General features: G+C 40.4%; 1 protein-coding gene across 1 annotated transcript in view; it reads right to left on the bottom strand.

Moving 5' to 3' along the window:
* Positions 1-23,233, bottom strand: part of UNC5D (unc-5 netrin receptor D) — a 249,009-nt gene that overhangs the window by 72,551 nt on the left and 153,225 nt on the right. Inside the window, exons 8-9 of the mRNA XM_033225271.1 lie at positions 16,504-16,536; positions 260-406 (exon numbers count right to left, since the gene is read on the bottom strand). Coding sequence (XP_033081162.1) covers positions 260-406; positions 16,504-16,536 — 180 coding nt within the window. The remainder of the gene's footprint in view (positions 1-259; positions 407-16,503; positions 16,537-23,233) is intronic.

Raw genomic sequence — 23,233 nt, 5'->3', positions numbered from 1 at the left:
TGTTGCTGATAATAAACCAAGATCCTCTTGTCCTTGTGGCAGACAAGGAGATAAGCAGACCACTTCACTCAGCCTGGTCTGTTCATGTGTGAAGACAATTTGGCAGCGGCTCCCAGTGCCAAGAGCTACCTTCACACGGGGCCCAGGAGAAGGCTGGGGTCCAGTGTGAGCGTAGTCTATGGTACTGAGGACGAGGTGTGGAGGGACCTACGCCGCTGACCTTGACGGACTGTTTTGAAGTTGAAGGTCTGGAAGCCACCTGTCAATGCAGAAGAGTCAATGACGTCCACGCCATAGTCACTCTGGCTCCGTCTATAAAGGGTGACACCAATGACCAGGACTGCAACAGCCACGACGGCAGCACCCAAGCCCGAGTACAAAGCAATGTCGCTGGCATTCTCTATGCCTGAAAGACACAAGAGAAATCGTAAGTGACCAGCATGAGCACAAAACCAAAGAACCACTCAGGGATACAAAAGGAAATGCTATTGGATTTTTGGAGCTACTGCTCAGAGAAAATGACAGATGTACAGTGAACACAAGTTGTACTCATTTTCACACAATAATCGTGTTTCTAAAATGCCTTGTATAAATCAAAGGGACGCTAGGTAAACATCTTAACTGCATTAAGGTAGCTTAGCATGTAATAGACTCTTGAAGATAATCAATTTTGCAAAGAAAATAGTATTTTTTTCTAGTAAGGGCAGACACCTCCTTAGTTTAGGATGTCATGTTTACCTACAAAACACTTTTTATATTTTCCTTTTACCAGAGCGAGGGCAGACCCACACACAGTGATAAAATATGGGTGATCTGCTCTGCTTATGTGAAACCTGGGGCACATGCATTTGCAGAGAGCAGTCTAGGGCAAGGAGATAACACAAAGTCTATGAGTCGAGAAAAAGACCAGAGTTCACAAATATGAATTTTAGCGTTGGCACAAATCATTAAGAGTACACTGACAACATCAGTTTAGAGCATATAGTCATTATGAGAGAATTTTATTGTGGGATATGAAGGTCGTGGTCCCAGGTGCTGTTATGTCCATGGTAGATGTTTTCTGACACCAATTAAATGCTAGACTCTAATAATTTATTGTGGAAGAGGACGGGTCGCTAAGACGGCACATGCTGTTTCTCCCATACCTCTCCTACTCCATCCTATTGGATGCATGGGCAAAGCAAAAATAAAAGCGTTAGTTTGGATTTAGAATGTGGGTGCCTCCCCACCCCACGAGATGTGCTGTAGCTGCTTTTCACCCTTTTTCTAGAGGTGCGTTGGGTGTGGTTATTCCTGTAGCAGATCCATGATGGTTCCTGCAATACAGCACACGAGATTTGTCTGAGATAACATAAGCCTCAAAGAGGTGTAATCTTAGAAGGTGTGTGAAAATGGAAGATGGCAAATGTTAACTACATAGTTAATCTTCCTACAGATTATGTGGTAAGTACACTTAATGGGTCCAAAAGTAATTACTCTGTCACCCCTGTGTTGGGCTTACAGGATAAAATAAACCTATCATATGTTTACCTTGTAATTGTGCAGCACTTACTATGCATTCACCACACCCTAATATGGTACTTGTGTTATCAAATGAGTAATATTAACCACACAAGGAAAGTGAATTTATTTTCAACAAAGTTAGTGGAGTGTAAAATAAGGTGCTACCAAATTAAAGAGTGAATGAGGAAATCAAGCAGAACTGGTTCAGTAATAGGGCAATAAACACATAAAAATAATTCTCAAGCGAGAACACAACCACCAAAAACAAAACACACAAACAAACAAAACAACAAAAACAAAAACAGCATCTGAAAGGTCAGAGGTTTATCAAATACCTTTAATCGCCCGAACAGCATTATGGCTGCTCAGAAACAGGGTGTGATTTAGACTTCCATTCCAGCTTCATGATGATTCAAAGGTGAGAGAGACAGGAATGGAGCCTGCTTCTCCAACCACTCATAACCATGGCTGAGATGATAAACGTCAACCTCAGTTTCCACATGTGCCTCTGTCATGTGGGGGAAGAAGGAGGGCAGCTATCGTTCTTAAGCTCCCACCTTCCCTCTACTCAGTTAAGTGCCTTGGAGGGAATAATTATTCCCAGAGCAGACAGAGAACACGGAACACAGCAGAGGCATCATGCCAGTGTATGGGAAGCAGTGAGGGAACTTTGGGAACTTTGGATTGAAACCAACTAGCATTTTCCCTCCCTTTCCTCCAGTTCCTTGGGCACTGCTGACTGATGACACTCTCACCTTAAAAAGTGTATCTGGAGAGAACACACCTGGTCAGCAAATGAGCACATACAGAGAAGCAGCCTGGCAGTGTGCAGAATGCAACTCCTTTGCTGCTGAGTTGACAAAGTAGAGACAAAGGCATCCTCAGTTTTCCAGGTACTAAAATAGGAAGGACCAGAAGCCAGGAGGATGACCAGGGCAAGACACCTGGGCTGGAAATGGATTTTGGTGGCAGTGAACATCCTAAGACAAAACCAAGCAGCAGGAACAAGTTTTCTTTGTTCCTCTGGATCGACGTTTTGTCTTTTATGTTTCTACTCCCTCCCTACCAGGTAACCAGAATTCTCATTCTCCCTCCAGATACAGATCTTGCTTTTAGGAATAACCCTATGTATGCCTGCAGACCAAAGTGTCAATGTTTGATACGGCTCAGTGTGTTTCCTCTCCCAGGAACATCTGTAGAATCCATTTGACTTAATTCAAAGGAATAAAATACTAAATTACAGAATTTTAAAAATGAGTAGAGGAACTTCAGGGACAGGGTAGGGAAAGAAAGGACAGAGACCTGCATGGCGAGTACTGGCTCCCCTAAGGCTCACCCTGACACTGGGACAGCTTGATCTACAAGCTAAGCGGCAGAGGAAAGGGATGCCTATAGAGAGATAAGCAAAGCAGTAATTATTTTACAGAACAGTTTATCCTGGGAATTACAAAACTCAGCTTACAATAATTTCACTAACTCAACAAATATTTATTGAGGGGCAGCAACGAAGATGCATGGATGAATTAACACGTGGCTCATATGGCTCATATTCTGTCATTTCTTGACTAAAGGTGGTAAGGACAAGGTAGTGATGAGATCTGGGTATTTCAAGTGCAGTCACAGAGGTATACACAAGTCCTCAAAGTCACATTTTACACCTCAGGAGACAGAACCAGACTTTACCCACAGCTCACATTCTTCTACAGGTGAGTCACTGTGCTTCTTTCTTCTTTCTTTTCTTTTTACCCTTCTCTTTTTGATCTACCTGGTTGTACTTCATCTCATTCTTTTTCCTCTTCCCACCCACACCCCCATCCTGCTGTTTTCTGATCTTTCTTTCCAAGAGCACACAGTGGCTTTCTTTGTAAAGATTTCTGTGTGTTTACAAAAGTTGAAGTGATTCTCTTTCATGTGTTCAGTATTGGCCCAAAGGTTTAGTTCTAGATTTTTTATTCTGGCTTCATGAGAGAAGGGAGAAAGTCTTGTGTGTGTGTGTATAAGTACATGTGCACTTAAGCATTGCTCCTGAAGAATCATCACATACACACATGTGCATACATGCACACAAGCACACGACTCTCCTAAAGAACCTTGGAGGCCTCTGCCCCTCATTCCTGGGAGAATTACTGTAGCAACAGGACCACAAGGTGCAGTCACTTCCCAGGGACTGGCAACTTTTCCCATAACCATTCCTGTGCTCAGCCTTTCAGCCCTTTATTGCATTGTCATTCATCCCAAGTGCAACTGTAATTGATATCTCTGCTAGATGGACACCTGCTAACAAAAGGCCATATGTAGTGGTCAGTGTAATATACCCCCCCACCCCAACTCCACTAGGCATCTAGACCCTAGCCCTCTCCATCTACCCATCAGTCAGGGTACCCAGTGCAAGGTCCTCCTCTCCCACGAAGGTGATTCTGTCTTGGCCAATCCAGTCAGCGCTGCCGCCCTGTGGTCTTCTGAACAACTTGCATCACTTGTACTTCCTAGATTTCAATTTGGGTTGTACTTTTTATTGTTAATTTTCCAAATGCCAGTGAGTTGCTTTGTTTTCCCTAACTGCTTTAAACTCTTCAAAAGCTACAATATCTCTATAACTTCCCAGGGAAACTTGCCAATCATCACGAACAGCTCTTTATTGATTGCTTGCCTGGCCTCCAACTGTGAGAAGAGAAATATCAAAGAAACCACAGTCTTACGTTGATTTTAGAACCCCTGCTGCCAGGACTCTCTTTTCATTTACATTTACACATATGTTTATACCTATCCAGTCTCTCAAGTACAGTGTGGCTGGTTTGTTTGCTCAAAGTGATTTTGAACAAAAGCCCTGACTGAGCAGGCTATTCTATCTCTTTGTGGGCACAGGATACTTTCCGCTGACTTTCCGTTTCATAAACGAAGCTTTACATACCAATGTGTTACAAACGTCTTTCCTGTTTTCTTCATCCCTATTTTCCTCTTTCCTAGAGTCACAAAAGCTTCAGGCAAAGCTTGGGAGGACTCACCAGGTGGTAGAGAAAATTACTGTCTACAATCTACAGGTATTAAAAAAGCCCCAAACCCCACAAACAATGTAGAGCACTGGCTGCGAAATCTCTTGTATTCCAAATTAGTCAGAAACTACTGAGGAATGTACTCATGGCTGGAACAGACACAAAGCATCTGCAGAGAAGGCTGAAAAGATTAATCGAGATCTGGAAACTAGGACCCTGGAGAGGAAATGTTTATGGGTTCATTTGTCCTGAAGAAAAGGGTGCTGATAAAGTGACTTCCTGCACTTTACATACATAAAGTGTTGTTATAAGAAGAGAAGAGGCCTACCATCTGGGTAGGTGCTCAGTGACCATTCATTTATGATGAAGCTAGTAACCAACTCTTCACCATCTTTAACAAGAACTGCAAAAGAGGACTTGACCTTTTATTATAGCAATTGGGACTCTGGTTAGATATTACAATGACCTTTTCTACAATGAGGGTTGTTAAAAACCTGAATTGTATTTCTGTGAGAGATTGTGAAATCTCCTTTCAGAAAGTCTCTGAAAAACCACACGACTTTACAGTACTCTCCAGTTATTTTATTTTAGTTTTGTGGCCAAAGCTGGGGAGAAGGACTAAATGACCTTTCAAAGACCCTTTGAACTTCACAGTTCAGGGAATGGGTATTAACAAGGTTGATGGCTTTATGCATGATAATCATATCCAGTCATTTACTGTCACCAATGTGCCCAAAGGACTCTATAGAAGGGCTTTTTAGTTGGTTTTCCTCCTTCTCCTTACATAACTCCCCTCTAAAAGATGTATTAATGTCAGCCACTTACTAATGGAAATTTAACTCAGTGCTCATGTTACGACCTTAACTATATACCAGATTAGAATCTATTTTGCAGGATTCAGATAAGTGACTGAGAATTAACATAGGAACATAGCGAGTACCTTTCCAAACATATGATATTCTGTTTTATCTCCTATTGGATATTGCAGAATGCCATTGCTCCCATTTCAGAAAAACAAACATACTTGAATTGGTATACATAAGAGGAAGTGAATTACTAAGGAATCCATATGATAAGTATAGCACATCCTGAGAAGGGTAACACAAACAGAAAACGAGGCAGCCAGCCATGGAGATGGAATCCCATAGAAGGCCAGGTAACAGGCGCCCCAGGAAGCACCCTCAGCACAGGAGGTGGTGTTGATACAAAGTTCCCTGCCAAAATATTTAATTGCATGCTGAAATATGATGAAACAGAAATTATTGTTAAAGTTCTTTATATGTGCTGTCAACAAGAAGGAAACTTTTTTTCTTTAATTTAATGCATCAGAAAATAGCTTTTAAATGGTTAGCCATGGCCAACCATGCTAAGCAATTTCAATTATATTTGCAATTTTTAGAATCTTGTAACATTTCTGCCTTTCCAATTTCCCAAACTCAAAAATCTCATTTTGCTATTGTAGTTGTTGTTTTACTATTGTAATGACAATAGCAGCTATATCTTAAAAAGCACTTAGAAGGCACTGTTCTAGGACTTTACATTTATTAACTCATTTTAATCTTCCAACAACGTTCTAAAAATATCTTCACTGAGATGTGTAAACTGAGGCGAGATAATTACTTGCCTTTCTCAAAGCCTCATGATTGATAAGTAGCAGAAGTGGGACTCAATCCCATGCAATCTGGCTCCAGAATCAATGCTTTTGATCACTCTCTATCCAGTTGTTGACCTCTGTCTTCCTGATCACACTGTGTGACTATCTCTCAGGAACCACAGTAACTCAGTAACTGAGCACTAACCTTATGCTGACTTCTCTTTCTCTAAGAACTACCCAGATGATCACATTTTCATCCTCATAAATAAAATCTATGAGGTAGGTATTATATATTAACATCTTATTTTACTGATGATGACACAGTGTCAAGCAAGTTAATAACTTGAAAAATGGCAAAGTGAGGCTTTGAACACATGTCCATCTTCACTCCCAAGTTGCTTAACCATGATGCAGTATCTCTTTCTTGTGTCTCCTCTCTGCTCTCTCCATACCAGTACCCGAGTTAACTTGCCCCGCTGGAGGAAGTCACTATAGCACTGGCATCATCGAAAGGATGCTATGCAACCTCACCCAGGCTTTTCTTGCAACTCAATAATTATTTGATTCACATTCTATGGCCAAATAGTGCTTTCCTCACAACAGCTGCTCTGAACTTTGTCCCTTTCCTTCCCTACTCCTCACTTGCCCTCTTTCTTGTTGAAAACATGGAGACTATCCTATGTGAGTTCACTCTCCTGTAACTCAAAATTCCTCTATTCCTTCATCCAATTTTCTGTTTTTTCTGTTCCCTGAAGAGCTGCCCCATGAGGACCTGGCCTCATGCATTATTCTCTTTTGGTCTTGCATCTTCAAATTTTTCCTCCACAGCTGGGCCTTGCCCCCTGCCTACAAACACAGTCCAGTCTCTCTAATCACCTCTCCCCAAATCCTTCCCTCAACTTATTCCCTCACAAACTTCTCAAACATGTCACCTTTTTACATCTACTGATTTCTTAGCTCTTTGTCTATAAGAACTTTAAGCATTTTTTAACATTAAATATTTCTTAATGCTTGTTCCATGATCTTCCCAATCAGTTAACACCTTACTGTTAACATAAAAATGAACAAATAGAATACATATATAAGATTAGAAAATGTTCTAGGAAGTATAAAAAGGTACATATACTATGCAAAAAGCAAGCTTGCCTTCTTCCAAGTACCACTTCTCCAAAAGTAATGACTCTTGATAGTATCTTGTGTGCCATTTAAGAAAAAAAAAAATGTAAATGTCCTCCATTTGTTTTTATTTTCCTTTCTCTACCCTAAAGGTTCTATATTATACTTCCTTTACTATACTTTCCTTTAAGAAAATGTATGCTCTCTTGTCAATGACTTGTCAGAATATAATACGCCTACTTCATTCCTTTTTTTTTTTTTTTTTTTTTGGTTTTTTTGAGGCAGAGTTTTGCTCTTGTTGCCCAGAGTAGAGTGCAGTGGCACGATCTCGGCTGCCTCCCGGGTTCAAGTGATTCTCCTGCCTCAGCCTCCGGAGTAGCTGGAATTACAGGCATGTGCTACCACTCTCGCCTAATTTTGTATTTTTAGTAGAGACTGGGTTTCTCCATGTTGGTCAGGCTGGTCTCAAACTCCCAACCTCAGGTGATCTGCTAGCCCCGGCCTCCCAAAGTGCTGGGATTACAGGTGTGAGCCACTGCGCCTGGCCAGCTTCATTCCTTTTTAATTTGCCTAGTCCATGCTCAGGCTGCATGATCATTTATTTAACTACTCCCCTACTGCTACATCATTTGATTGTTTCCATACCCTGTAAAGCCTGTGTTTGCCCAAACCATGGTTCTCTTGAAGGTCATTTGCAACTGCATCAACTGTAACGTTCTTCGTCTTTACCACTGCTCTGCAGCAATAGACAAGAATAGCAAACTTCCTTTTGGAAAGAAACTGCCCCTTAAATTTGATTCTCTTGAAGTTTGACTTGTTCTTTACTGTTTAGTAACTACCCTTCATTCTCCTAGTTCTAAATAGGCAGGCTTTAAAGTTCAGTTCTTGGCCCTTTTTCCTTTCTCTGTTCTCATCTAATTGGATAATCACTCACATACAGGCAGTGCCAATGATATCCTTGATCCTGAACAGTCTCAAATTAACATCTCCTGCCTCATCTTCTCTCTGAAGATCTGATGACATATTTCCTTCCTGCTCGCTGGGCAAAACCACCAGCATCTTGTGCTCATATCTCACATCTGTCATCTGATTTACAGATTCATCATCATCATTCATTCTTACCTCTTCAAATATGTTCTTCTCTTGAATTCTCCTATTTCTGGTAATGACACCACCAGGGACATGGCTTGAGATCAAAGACTCATCTCTGAATCTGTTTCCATTCACTCCCTCCTCAAACCACTCACATATCTGAGTGATTGCATCTCTAGTGCCTCTCCCATCTCAATTTCCAAAGAAGACATCCCAGTGGACACCCACATGGGACAGTCCCCTCTACCCATACCCCCAGTCTTTGATTACTTGGAACCATTTTACCTGTGGATGACTTCCCAAACCCTGTTCTAGTATGGCCACCCCGACACGACACCTTTCATGACTCTGCAGGATGGATTGGGTCCACTCCTGGTGGACTTCTTTCACTGCTCAAGACATTTCATGCTCTGCTCACACTACAGTTCAATGCCCACTTCTCATCTACACGAACCCTATTCTCTGGTCAAACCTGACTACTCATTTTTTCAAGTAGACGGTGTACTTTTGCAGACTTACTTTTGGCTCAAAATTTTCACCCTCAATGAGAGGCTCTCTCCTCCAATATCTGCTTCAATTCTAACCATCCTTACAAGGTTGGCAACAAAGGTCATCTATTTCATAAAATATTTTTGATAGTTCCCATTCAGACATGTTTACAGCTCCTTTTAGTAAGCTTGCCAGATTGAACAAATAAAAGTTTGACACACAGTTAACTCTAAATTTCAGATAAAAAATGAGTAGCTTTAGCACAAGTATTTCCCATGTAATATTTGGGGCATATTTATCCTAAACATTTATTTGATGTTTCTTTGAAATTTGAATGTAATGGAGGGTCCTGTATTGTATCTGGTAATTTCATCTTTGAGCTATAAAAGAACTGTGCTTTTGCCCATCAGATGGGGAGACAAAATTGAAACAGAAGACAGAGTCAAAAAGAGCAGAATTTGAACTCCAGCTCTTGAAAAAACGACTTCACTTTATGTCTTATTTTGAAAACTGAAGATATAAACTCTACAAATTTTTAGTTACTGAGAGGTAGAGAGATTTGGCTTGTAAATTCACATTTTTAATGAGCACCCAAGTTATTCTAGTGCTAAAGAACATACTATTAATAGTTCATCACTTATTTGTGTCTGTGCTTAGGTCTGAGGTATTTAATTAACAAAATCCCATCATGTCCATTAAGGGCAGAGTCAGCAAAATCATTGAAAATGGTAGTAAGAAAAGACATATACTTATGCTGGAATAAACATTAGATCATAAAAAATAGAAACTAGTTTAAAAAAAAATTACAAATGTTTCACATATATATGGGTTGAATTGGTTCACAGTAGGAATGATTCTGAAGGATGAAGCAAGTCAGGCAATTTTCAGAAAGTGCTATATTTATGTAATTGAAAATAATCAGCAGGAGATGAGGAAAAATGGACAAAATTGGAAAAAAAAAAAACAGTTTGAGAGAGTGGTTAGAGCATCAGCATCAATGCCAGTAGCCTAATGCTAGCTTAGGAGAGCCTAGAAATCTTTTGAGAACTGAAAGGTATGGCCAAAGGCACAGATGGTTTTGTGGGTTCAAGATCCTAATTAAGTCTCCATAGCCTAAAAGGACATGCCAAGTTGCCAGTGCAGCCCCCACATTCTCTGAGGAATTCTGTACCCGGTGAAGATCATAAAGAATATGGATCAACATGATCTCACTCTGAATGAACCTAGTGCACTTTGGGGAAAGGTGCAGAATGGAATTTTCTTCAGTGAGAAGAGCACGCCTACTTTTCAGACTTTAAGGATGCATTCAGGCCATTGTTTGGTGGAAATAATTTCAAGATGCATGCATTTTTGGGCTTTAACCTAGTGTCTGGCACAGAGTAGATGATTATTACAAATAGTTTCCTTACTTTTCCCAAATCACTTATCTTCTTTCTGTTTTGCATTAAAATTGTAGGGAAGATACATTTCTTGTTTCACGAAGCCAAGATTATTTGTATATGACAATTGCACAATAAATGTTCTCTACATGAATGAATAAAATTGACTATATTGAAGCAAAATCTTGATTTTCTCTTTCTTTTTGAAATGGAGTCTCGCTCTATCATCCAGGCTGGAGTGCAGTGGTGCAATCTTGACTCACTGTAACCTCTGCCTCCCGGGTTCAAGCGATTCTTCTGCCTCAGCCTCCTGAGTAGCTGGGATGGCAGGCACCTGCCACCACACCCGGCTAATTTTTGTACTTATAGTAGAGATGGGGTTTCACCATATTGGCCAGGTTGGTCTCAAACTCCTGACCTCGTGATCCACCCACCCTGGCCTCCCAAAGTGCTAGTATTACAGGCATGGCCAATTTTCCTTTACTTTAACACTAAAAGGTCCAGTGAGAAGTTAGCAGGAAGAATGAAAACCACAGCACAACAAATATTTATTGAATATCTACATGCTAGACTCTGTGGTAAATTCAACAGATGTAATGAGGAATAAAACTCTATACTGTATGTCAGATGGCAGGGACTATGTCTATCAGATAGGGAATCCAGACCAGAATAAAGGCAATGAAAATATAGAACAAAATAGGGGACATTTTGATACTGAGGCAACTTATAAGAGCAACTAACTCAAACTTAGGGTGGGAAGGTGAAGGCCTTGCAGACACGAAATCTAAGCTGAAAACCGAAGGAAGAATAAGTTAAGCAGGTTAAGTGTTAGGTTGAGGGAAAGAGACTTAGTCAGAAGTAACAGAACACATAAGGGAAACTATAGCCAAGATGGGCACCAGGCATTCAAACGGACCGGCTTTGTTTTGCTGAAGAATACAGCAGTGGTGAGAGGGTAGGAAGGAAAATACCTAACGGTGATGAAGAAAAGAAGCTGGGGCTCAGCGCGGTGGCTCATGCCTGTAATCCCAGTACTTTGGGAGGTCGAGGCAGGCGGATCACCTGAGGTCAGGAGTTTGAGACAGGCCTGGCCAACGTGGTGAAACTCTATCTTTACTAAAAATACAAAAATTAGCCAGGCATGGTGGCAGGCACCTGTAATCTCAGCTACTTGGGAGGTTAAGGCAGGAGAATCGCTTGAACCCAGGAGGCAGAGGTTGCCGTGAGCCAAGATCGCACCACTGCACTTCAGCCTGGGTGACAGGGCAAGACTTGGTCTCAAAAAAAAAAAAAAAAATAGAAAGCTGAGACCAGATCATATATATGTTAAGTGCTCTAGACTTCCTCTTAAGAATAACACTGAGCTACTGAAGAGGCTTAAACAGGAGTGTAATGTGATCAGGATTTGTTTTAGATAGATCAGATAAACTGATGCAGGACAAGACTGGCTACAAAGAGGCAACTCTAGAAATCCTGGTATGGGAATGAAGATGGCATGAATTTTTAGACTTTTCTTCTGGACACCATTTTCCTTTCATTTGGTTTTTCTCTTACTCTTTGGGCTGTTACTTTTCTTTCTTCCTTGTAGTGACTCCTGACCTCCTCTGCATCTAAATGTTAATGTGTGTCAGGGTTCCATCCTCAGGTCTTTTCTCTTCTCTCTTCAACCATTATCTAGTGATCTCATCCAAAGTAAGGGCTTTAAATATCATCCAGACACTGACAAGCCCCAAATTTATGGTACCAGCCCACACAGTTCTCTGACGTCTAGACTCTCTGGCCAACGTCAACTGTCTACTGAACCTCTCCATTTAGATATTTAATAGGTATCTCAAACTTAGCATTTACAACACTGAACTCCTGATTCTCCCTCTAGTTTTGCTATGCCAAGTTTTCCTCATACCAGTAATGGCCAACTTCATTCTTCCAGTTGCATAGCCAAACTTTTGGAATTATCCATAATGTTTTTCTTTCTCTTGTACTCTACACCCAAAACATCAGAAAATCCTTTTGACTCTGCTGTCAAAAGACATCCAGAATGTGACCCGTTTTTACAATTCCTCTTGCTACATAGCTGGCTCAAGCCACAATCATCTTAAAGCTAGATTAAGAGCCTAGGTATTGTAACAGATTATTGTTACAATAGGTCATTGTGACAGATCTCCTTGCTTCTGCCCTGGTTCCCTATAGGTTTACACCAACATAGCAGTTAAGAGTTTATCCTTGAATATATTAGGTCATGTCACTCTGAATAAAAACCCTGAATGGTTTCCCAGCTTCCTCAGAGTGAAAGTCAAAGTCCTTACAGTAGCCTATAACAAACTCAAACTATAACAAAACAAAGTTTTCTTCCCTCATCTCGCTTCTCTGACCTTAGCTATTACTGTTCTCCACTTCTCATTCTGTTGCCGACATCCTGGTCTCCTTGCTGGCCCTTAGAGACTCCAAATAAACTCCCACCTCATAGCATTTGTGTCCTGCTGTTTCCTTTGCCTTGATTGCTCATACCCCATCTACCCAGAGTGTTTGTTTCCTTGTTTTTCTCCCCTCAGGTCTATTCTCAAACATTTTTTATTTTATTTTGTTTCGTTTTATTTTTGAGACAGAGTCTTGCTCTGTCGCCCAAGCTGGAGTGCAGTGGCACAATCTCAGCTCACTGCAACCTCCACCTCCCGGGTTCAAGTGATTCTCTTGCCTCAGCCTCCCGAGTAGTTGGGATTACAGGTGCGCACCATCACACCTGGCTAAATTTTGTATTTTGAGTAGAGATGAGGTTTCATCACGTTGACCAGGCTGGTCTCCAACTCCTCACCTCAAGTGACCTACCTGTCGAAGCCTCCCAAAATGCTGGGATTACAGGAGTGAATCACCATGTCCGGCTACATAACTTGATTATAGAAACCCCTGAACACTTTACATCAAAAAGCATCACTCACTCTAACCCTGTCAGTGCCCCCCACCCTGCTCTGCTTCTCTTCATAACACTTACCACCACTCAGCACTATGCATTTTCTGGTTTGTTTATTCCTGTCTTTCCTCACTAACATGTGAGCTTGATAGAAGGAGAAACTGTATGTGTTCTGCTCAGTGTTGATTCTTCAACACCCAGAACACCTCCTAGCACAAGGTCAGCACTCAGTAAGTTGCTGAAGGAAGGAAGGGATGGGTTTGAGCAGAGTGAAGATAGAGATCAGCAAATGAACTTGAGATCTAGTAGGTGGCAGAATAGTCAGATTGTGATGAATTGTTGAGTATTGAGCAGGAAAAGGGAGATGAAGGAAATAAGAGGACTCTAGGAGGCTCTTCAAGTTTCTGCCCTACACACAGAGTTGATGGTATACTGTTCACTGAAATAGAGAAGATGGGAAAAGGATTTGATTAAGGACAGGGACAGAAAAGGATAATTTCAACTTTGAGGAAGTTGAGATTAAGGTTATTAGGACATATTCAACTGAAGATATCCTGGAGGTAGCTGGCTCTAGAACTATTAACTGAGTTTGTGCTGAGCACTCATCTCTGTTAGGTACAAAACTGCATGGAAAGGAGATGAAGAGAGACTGCATAGTATCGAGTTATCTTCCAGGGAAAAGCTAAATCCTTTTCACTCCTTCAGGTGAACTTACCAAACCAGCTGCTACTCAGAAGCTCACAGCCTTTCAGAAAAAGGCATTCTCTAAGACTCCAAAGAGTCTTATTGTCTCAACGCAACCATTTTTCAGTTTGACTCTGGGGGTGCGTGTTTGCCATTCAGAACCTACCATATTTTACTGCACCTCCTGACATTGTTACACAACATTTATTGAAAGCACATTTGATGGTAATGAAGTTTCTATTAACTATGATTAAATCTCATAAAGCACCTGAAGATAATTTAAGATGTGCAGAAGCAGAAAATGAAACATTCAGTTTAGTACATTAGGAAACGTAATTGATTAAATTATCTCATTTACAATAAGTGCTTTCATGAGCTATGCAGCGCACATATTTTCCCCAGTTTGTCATTATGATTTGCCAACAGATATCTTAAGACTCCACTTTCTTTTTACACCTCCCTGCAACTCTGAGCTTGTGCCTCTGCCCGTCTGCTCATGGAGCACTCTGTGCAGAGCTCTGAGTGATGTTTCCTATCTGCCAGGCCTTATGGAAGATCATGTGTATGGCTATATATAGGCACAGGTTGTTTCTCAATTAGCTTCATAATTGACTCTGATTTTGCATCAGTGATGATTCATGTAGTCTCACACTAAGCCTCTCTTTCACTGAACAACTGCAGCCTGAATTTCTATAATGCACTCCTAACCATGCAGCTTACAGAACCCTGATCAGATTCCTCTGGGAGCCTTTTGCAATCATATTGATTCTCTAAGGTCTTATTTTTAGAGAAATCGCAAATTAAAACAGTTTAAGCGATTCCATTGCAGTATCCAGCAATTAAGCATGGTGCTCAGGAGCGAGAACCCCAAGCAAAAACTAATTCTGAAGTCCCTAAGGACTGGAAATAGCTTCTGTGGGGTTTATGGCTGGAAGTACAGATGCAACCAAATTAGAATGGCACAGTACTCACAAACTAAGCATGAAATTAATTTTAAAAACACATACATGCATTTCTAAGTAACTCTCACATTGGCCACCCCATGGATACCTATGATCTTTTTTGTACTATACAACAGAATCGGTAGACAGCATGCATCATGTGGCCAGGAGGAAGGTAACAGTCCATTTACTCCACCTGTCATCCTGAGGGTCCTGACACAAGCACAGGCCAAATATTCAGTGATCTGTTTCTTTCTCTTTCCCTCAATTCCCATACACATGAACACACATATGCACAGCCAGGTGCCCCCAAACTCAGTCTTCCCATAAATTCAAAATCAAACATGCATGATGTCAGAGGACCAATACTTAAGTAGTAATGATTTTTTTTAATGGGCAGCAGACAGCAGGGAAATAAGTGTAAATGTTTATTTTTGCTGTTTTCCCAAATTCTCAGACTTTGCAAGTAATGATATCTTTGTATTTCCAGTCTTCCTGAAGCAACATAAGGAAATAGGAAAAGAATGGCTTTACTGGATTTTTCCCTCATGTCTTGTGACCCCTGTCCCAAGGTACCTATTTCTGTCTATCCTCACAGGGTCTTAATTCTCTCAAAGAAGTTAGCTCATAATAGCTATTAACTCTTCGAAGCTCTTTGAATTTTAATACCCTGGGATTTAAAAGATCAAAAGTCATTCAGTCGATACTAGAATGAGAGATGCTAGACAGGGACATCTTTCACAAGCTTTACAAACCAAACCAGCCAGGCAGTTGTCTAATCTCCTATTAATGACAGCTGTATTAATGTTGCCCCAGTATCTTGAAGTTTCCCTAGTGTCCTTTAAATATTTCTGATGTATGAGAATGACTTGGGGAACATATTAACACATAGATTCTCAGGAGCTCCTCAACCGGGAATTCAAATTTATTTGTTCTGTTCGGAGGTGGTGCATATTTAATTTAACAAGCTCCGGCCACACTCTGAGATTCTGATGCATGTGGATTCTGACCTACCTTTTGAGAAACATTTTTCTAAGACCATGGTTCTCAGCCCCACCTGCACCTTGGAGTCACTTGAGGAGTTTTGAAAAATAGAGATTCCTGGGTCCTGAAAACTCTCCACCTTAAATTCTGATAGCCTTGATACAGCCTGGAAACTGGGAATTTTAAAAGGTGTCCAGGTGATACTAAAGAGCATAAGGTCAAATGCCATACTGCTAGCCATTCCAGCCATCTCCTCTCTCCAACTTTACAGGAAGCATAAAGTGAAGACAATGCAAAGGCCTCTCCCATAAGCAAGCCTGGGTACAAGGAGCCTAAGCCAGTACCAATACCCCAGTCCTCAGCTCGTAATTATTTCACCATGGAGTTCTGGGTCCTAATCTGCCCAGCTGCCATGGATTCCACAGGAGGTAAGATGCTAGGTGGAGAGACTTGTAGTCAGGCTTTTGCCTGCTCTCTCAAGGCTGCTCTCAAGAAAGCATGTACTGACAAATATTTATTAATTTTAATGTGATAAATCTCTTCAGAAATAAGAATCCTAGATGACATTTGCAGAGAAATGGACTTATAGGCAGAAATAATCAAGAGGAGAGATTTACTTTTACTGGGGGGGAGGAGAGGGGTGTGCATATTTCTTTTGGATTTAAACCGCTGATATGTGACTCTGAACTCAATGAGGAGAGGCCTTGAAAGCCCTGGATCTTTCATAGGAATTTCAATTCTGCTGAGCTCCTAAACAAATACAACAGCAAGGCAGCAAATGTGAAAATAAATTATATTCACAAGAGGAAAAATAACTTACTTTGGGGTTTTATTTCATGAAGAGGTTTTTTATCTAAAAGAAAGAAAGAGAAAAAGAAAGTTGCATTTAATAAATTTACATGGAGCAGATATATTTCCTGTATCACTTTATATCTACCTCTATAAATAAAACATTTTCTCCATTTTTACGGACAACAGGAATGGCATCGTCCATAGTTTTCTTTTCCATTCTATTTTTTAAAAATTTTTCTCTTTTGAAATATAAAAAATAATTGTAGAATGATTATCACTTCATCATTTCAAAATTTATTTTGTTGTGGGTTTACTAGCATTTCTCTCTGTTGAGTTTACTAGATTCTTATCAGGATGAGAAGAGCAGTGAGCTTTCAGCCTGTCGCTCTATTATATACAGCCAGAAGCCTGCTCAGGTAAAGGATGCGGTTTCACTCTAGATGACAGAAAAATGAACCAGCGAATAAATATTTAAAGGGATCCTGCCCTGGTATGCAGTGATCACAGCCTGGATAAAAAGTCCCCAGCTCTGCCTGTTTATCCATTCTTATCAGGTATGGGTGTGGCACGGTGAACATGTTAGTTTTGTTTTTACAAAACTATTCTTTTTTTTTGTTTTGCATCTCCACTATCTGCTAAAATCTGTTCCATCTCTCTCAATGGAAAAGTTGTCATTTTATAATCACAGTATTTAGCAGTGCACCCATCAGATAAGGTGGATTAAGAGAAAGGCATTCAGCATGGCCACAGGAGTCAGAACTCAGCTGAGGAATTTTCTCAATACCCCCAGTGTCCCCCATCCATTGTCTCCTGTCCTGAGACTGGGCCTCTGTGGCTTATTTTGTGTCACACCACAGTCCCTCTTCTCCCCATTCCGCCTGCCCTGGTCCCTCTCAGGCTCACGCGACTCCTCCACAATGCAGGAACCCAAGGTGACTACCCTTCAGAGTCTATGCCAAGATTCTAGAAGATCTGCATGGTGCTTCCTCCTTCTCATTAGTCCTTTCTTAGGGTTTAGATGAGGCATTGTCTGACTACAGGGATCCAGGCTGTTCCTAATCGTTCACAGAATCACACAATGGTAGGGGAACCCTATGCAGTCCCCTTCTCTGTTTGCCCGAAGGCGAGCCACATGGGGTGAAACCGTCATTTTGGATTATGTTTTTAACTGAAGCAAATCTGGTACAGTACACATTTCAGAACTTAAATATTATCTGACTGACTGCACCATCACCCTTCCCAGGCAGATCAACACAGCTCTATTCTGAGTTCTCCATAGAGTCTGTCTCACCCTAACACACTCCTGCGTTTAACATGGTTTCTACGGAATGCTCTTGCATCACGTGAATGCAGTGTGCTATAAATGCAGCTCTAGTGTGTTTTGCCATCTGATTTGTTGTGGAAGTAACTTTCACAAGGTGTGGGTAAATCACACTCTTGCAAATGGGCCACTCTTTTTTAAAATAGAAAGGCAAAGTGAGATGGTAAAGAGTAATTTCTGGCAAATCTTTCTTTAAAAAGAAAAATCCTTATAAAAGATAATAATTTGTTGATGTTGATAAGATCATAGTCAGATTTTTTTTACATAGTCAGGTTTCTTAAAACAGAGAACAATTGCATTTCCCTTACTGAACAGATGTGACGGTACTAATTTTCCTGAGAGCAGGTGGTCCCTATCGAAGTCCAGATGCTAATGCATTCAAGAATCAGAATAAAATGACTTTGATAGTTTTAAGCTAACCTCAGTTTTTGCTTATTGCATGGTATCTGAAAGCATTTGGCATGGGGCACAGCGAGGCTGGCAGGCCAAGGCTGAGATGTCTGAAAGTGATACATTGCTACAACTACACAAGGAGACATGTAGAACATCTGTTTAGAACTCTGACTGAGCTTAACAGTATTTTCTTCCTTCTAAACCACAGGAACGAAGATTACGCTGGGTGGCAAAATGAAACTCCATTAAAAATACGTGAGATATATAACTGTGCTCCAGAAAAATAAATCTAATACAGCCAGGCTACGAAAAAATGGGAGTAGTAGAGTTCTATCAGGTATAGCTCTGAAAGAATGAATGAACGAATGTGGCTGAAAAACCCAGGCCCGTGGACTTGAGACAGAGAAATCAGGCAATAAGAGCATGCAGGGCATGAGTGCGGCACTTCCCCCTCTCACCTAGCTCTACAGCCACTTTGATTGGCATTGTGGCTTTAGTAGACCAGGATCAGAACTGGATTTAAAACTTCAGTTGTCTGCATTCTGTGTGACCTCAGTATTCTCACAGTAAAATGGGAATAAAAATTTCCATTAAAGGTTGCCACTGATGATTCAGCATGATAACTGGCATAGAGCTAGCACGTGTGGTATCAATAAATGTAACAATCAACAGCTAATGACACAATTTCAACTTGTTATGATTATCATGATCATCGTCAGTAAAAAAAAAAAAAAAAAAAAAATGCCTATTTGTGCTGCTGCTAAGGGAGAAGTCACAACTCCAAATCAGAAATTCTAGTGGATTTTGGGGATTCCTGAATGCACATTAAAACTTGTATCTAATTCTGGCCTCTGCTGTTATGAGACCAACGCAAATCAAAACTTCAGTTTCCTGATATGTTAAAAATTAGGGCAGGGGCCAGAATGCAGGCTCCCTTGCCTTCACCCACTGTAAATCTGCAGACCAGCAACCAAAGACATTATACAGAGTAAAAATTATTCAAACGGCCGCTTCTCTACAGTGGGACTTGTTATGCTAGGGTCCAGCATGTCTTGTGCATCAGTGTGTATCCTCCTATGGAAATGACTGGAAATCTGTGGTGCCCAAGAGGGTTTTAGTCCCCTGGCATCAGCATCAAAATTGGATTCTGCTATGTTTTGTGAAATAACGGTACCTTGACAGGAATCTGCTAACATAGAGCATTTTCCCAAAAAGAAATACCTGTTTGAGATTGTTCTACAATGAGCACAAGAGAGGGCTACCCACTGACTTCACTAACTTTGCAAGAAGTACCCACTCTATGATCTTTTATTCTGTCTGCATAATTATTTTCTCACAAGGCTCAGGGCCATGGAACAACTTGGCCTTGATCAACTACATTCTCTGCTTTAATTTTACCTCTCTCCAAAGGCCAAGTTCAAATGACCCTTAGTAAATTAATCCATTAGAGCCATGGTTCTTGGTGGTAGTGTTGGCTTAGTGGTGTTGGCTGCATATTAGAATCACCTAGGGAGCTTCTTAAACAAATACTCATACCTGGGCCCCACTCCAAGAGATCTTGATTATTTGAGGTTTGGGTTTTTGTGATCACGATCACGTTCGGGCAACACATCTGGGATCTGTGTGGTCAATTTTAGTTAGTCTCTGCCTCCCTAAGAGGTCTTGAGGTAGCTATGATAAATAAATGGTCCCAGAAGGGTCTCTCCTATATCTTGCAGGTGAGAGATGTTGCAATTTTGAGCCAATGGAAGCTGAGCTGTAGTTTAGGAGAAAATTATAGCAGTTTTCCCAGGGTCTAACATATACTGATTGGTACCTTCTGAGTAAATTGGAAATTGATGATAAATTATTATAACTCAGTCTTATAATCTTTTTGTGTATTTATAAGTTAAAAATGCAAACATTTTTAAGTGTTTTAAATTGTCACATTTTATTTCACTTTTTTCATTTATTTCATTTTTATACTTACGCAGTTACTTAGTTGTGCATTCAAAATAATATATATATATAAATAATATATATATATGTGTGTGTGTATATATAGAGATAGGTAATCACAAAGGGAAGAAAGCATAATTCCAGCACCAAAGGATAACCACTGTTAAGTTATATATACAAGCCTAGGTCTTTATCCCCTATGATTTTATAGATATGAAACTATATAAAATTGCCAGTGATTTATCATTTTTACCTATACAAATGCAGAATTGTCTTTTATGTATTGTTCTGCAATCTGCTTTTGCCACTTAGTACTGTAAGGCAGCTATTGCTTTGTGTCTGCCTGTGTGTATGAGGGGGGAGGTACATATCTATATGATGGAGAAAGAGAACAATCTACCTTTTATTTTTGGTGATGATTCATTTCTTTTTCTCCTTTAATTTCTTGCTTCCTTTTTTATATTCCATGCTCCTGAACCATTTCCATGGTATCCATTGTTCTTAGCAGCTATTTATAACATCATCCCTACACATCCAGCCTCTACTAGAGAACAAATGTGGTCAGCTGCATGCAGCCCACCTCTCTGGGACTACAGACAGCAGGCCCTGGGGGGAGATGGCACATGTGGACAGAAGGGTTCATCTCCAACCATAGAGTGAGGGCTGCAGACGGAGGGCTGCTCCTCAAAAGCTGTAGCTGGTGATTACTTGAAATCTGCTCCCAGTGGTTTTGAATACTGCATAGATATGTTCGATACCAGGGCATATGTCATTTTTAAGATTCAGTTAGTAGGGTTGCTTAAATGTAGACTAAACACCCAATGGGGCAGCAACTCCCTTCCCAGCAGCAATTCAAATACATCATTAGAGTCAATGTTTACCATTCTTTCATTTCACTAGATTAGTCATATCCTGTATTTTTACCTCCAAAGACCACTTTAATTATTTTGTTTGTCATAAATCATATGCTTTGAAACCTTTTCCACCCCCAAACAGGTATGTGTTAACTGTTTTGTATTTGAATTTATCCTTCACATTCTTTGTAATCTTAAATGATTTAGGAGTTGATTCTGAAGTCTGTGGAATAGTCTGCCTTCTCTCTCTATTCTCTGGCTTATTTCCTTATTTGTTGCAATAATTCTCTAGCATTAGCGCGAAAGAATCTGCCATGACTCCACATTGCCTCGGAGTCATGGTCAACTGCTCTGCCTACCTTTGTGGTCTTGCATTACTGGTCCCACCGTGCCAGATACGAATTGATTTCTGGAGCACCTCAGTACAAATCCATGTACTAGTCTGATACATCTATTAACACTCTCCAAGGTCAACTCAAAGCTTTAGTCCAGGCTGTTGCCTCACCTTGGGAAGACCTTCCCTCTTCAAGGCTCTCACAGAAAAGTTTCCTGACTCCATGGCACAGATGGATTTCTGATTATTTCCTGAAATCTCTGGTGATTACTCCATTTGCAGGGATTGCTTCCTTCTCTCGACAATTTGTCTAACTTATAGTCACTAAAACACAATGTATTCTTTTCCAAAAAGTAATAACATCACAAATGTTCATTTGATATATTTTATACTTTAAAAATCACTGTCAGTTATGGGTCTCTAACATGTAAATCATATTTAAATGCTTATATGTATGACACTGCAACCACAGAGTCACAGCAAGAAAAAGATGGGGGGAATGAAATTAAGAGCTATTTGCTTCATTATTTGCTGACTGGTGGAAAAGAGATTGAGGTTATTGATTATCAGTGTATTGCATGTATTCACGCTTTCCCTCTTCCCCCCCATAACGAGACATAATTAAGAGCTGGTGTTATGCCCTCTGAATGCTATCCAAGGCTGCAGGAAATCCCAGGGCCTGGCAGATAGGCCTTGTATTAGCAGTGAAGGATAATTAGACAAACATGAGGTCTGCTTTGCATTGGCAACAACACTATGCTGGAATATGTCAGGGAGACAATGACAAGTGGGGATTCTGTTCTCCTCCGAGGTTGTAGAACATGCAAGAAAACAACCTCCAGCTCTTGTATACATCCTAAAACTATTTCAGTGATTAAAAATGCAGAAATAGTAAAAGATATTCAAATATAACCCATCTCTAGATTTGACTCTTTTTAGTTTCCTTATTGCATTTTTCTTTTCAGTTCATTTTTAAAGATCTTGGTCAGCAGTGACCCTTCAGAGACCATATTTATCCCACTTAGTACTGGGTTAGTTCAGTTCTTGCTTTCTCACTCCAACTGTACTCCCCCCAGCTTCCCAGGCTGTATAGACATCACAAGATCTATTATTACCCCTTTTAAAATGCAATCTGAGCATCCTCATGGAGGACAAGCACAGAGAATAGGAAGTTTTTAGAGATTCCTCCTGGAGTTTTCCAATTGGTGATGTCGGTGAGAGAAATCACCGGTTTCCCCAGAGAAATCTGAGAATTAGTGGAATTCCACGGCTGAATGGCAAAAACACCCACCTAAATAACAACTTCTATGAGTTGAGATGCACATTAGTAAATGAGAAACAGTTCTATTGAGATCTTCTAACTATGCATTGTTCAAGATCCCATCATGTTAATTAGATGAAGTCAGAAGGGTACCTAAACAGATGGCTCAAGGATGTCACTTCTGATGACAATGACCTTCCTGAATTGCCCTTAGTCAAAGCACATAATTAGTGTGCATTCAGGATATGCAGTCTTCCCCCTTTTTTCTTTCAAACTGGGGGGCCTGGACAAATAAGTATCCTTAATGACCGTGCTTACAGGTGGCATTTACATATTTTTGAGCTCAATCGTTGAAACATCTAGATTGATACCAACTTCATTGTGATGTCTATCCATTCCTACTGATTCCATGTGTATTAGTTTTTGTGATGAATATGCAGAGTAAAATATGCTCTTGGGCCACTGCAAACACTTTTAAGCCCATATCTATAAGACTTTCTTATCAGTAATTAGCCTTTGTGATAAAATGCAATGTCTCCAACTCTGCTCCAAGGGAAGATGCATAATAAAGTCCTTTTTCTAACCTATGAATTCTTTTGCTTTGATTCCCTACCTTCCAGTCACAATAGAAATATATACTATATATATTCAAAATAG

The sequence above is a fragment of the Trachypithecus francoisi genome, unplaced genomic scaffold (genome assembly GCF_009764315.1).
Source record: "Trachypithecus francoisi isolate TF-2019V2 unplaced genomic scaffold, Tfra_2.0 Contig01440, whole genome shotgun sequence".
Classification (NCBI taxonomy): domain Eukaryota; kingdom Metazoa; phylum Chordata; class Mammalia; order Primates; family Cercopithecidae; genus Trachypithecus; species Trachypithecus francoisi.
This window is presented reverse-complemented; position numbering and strand designations above follow the sequence as displayed.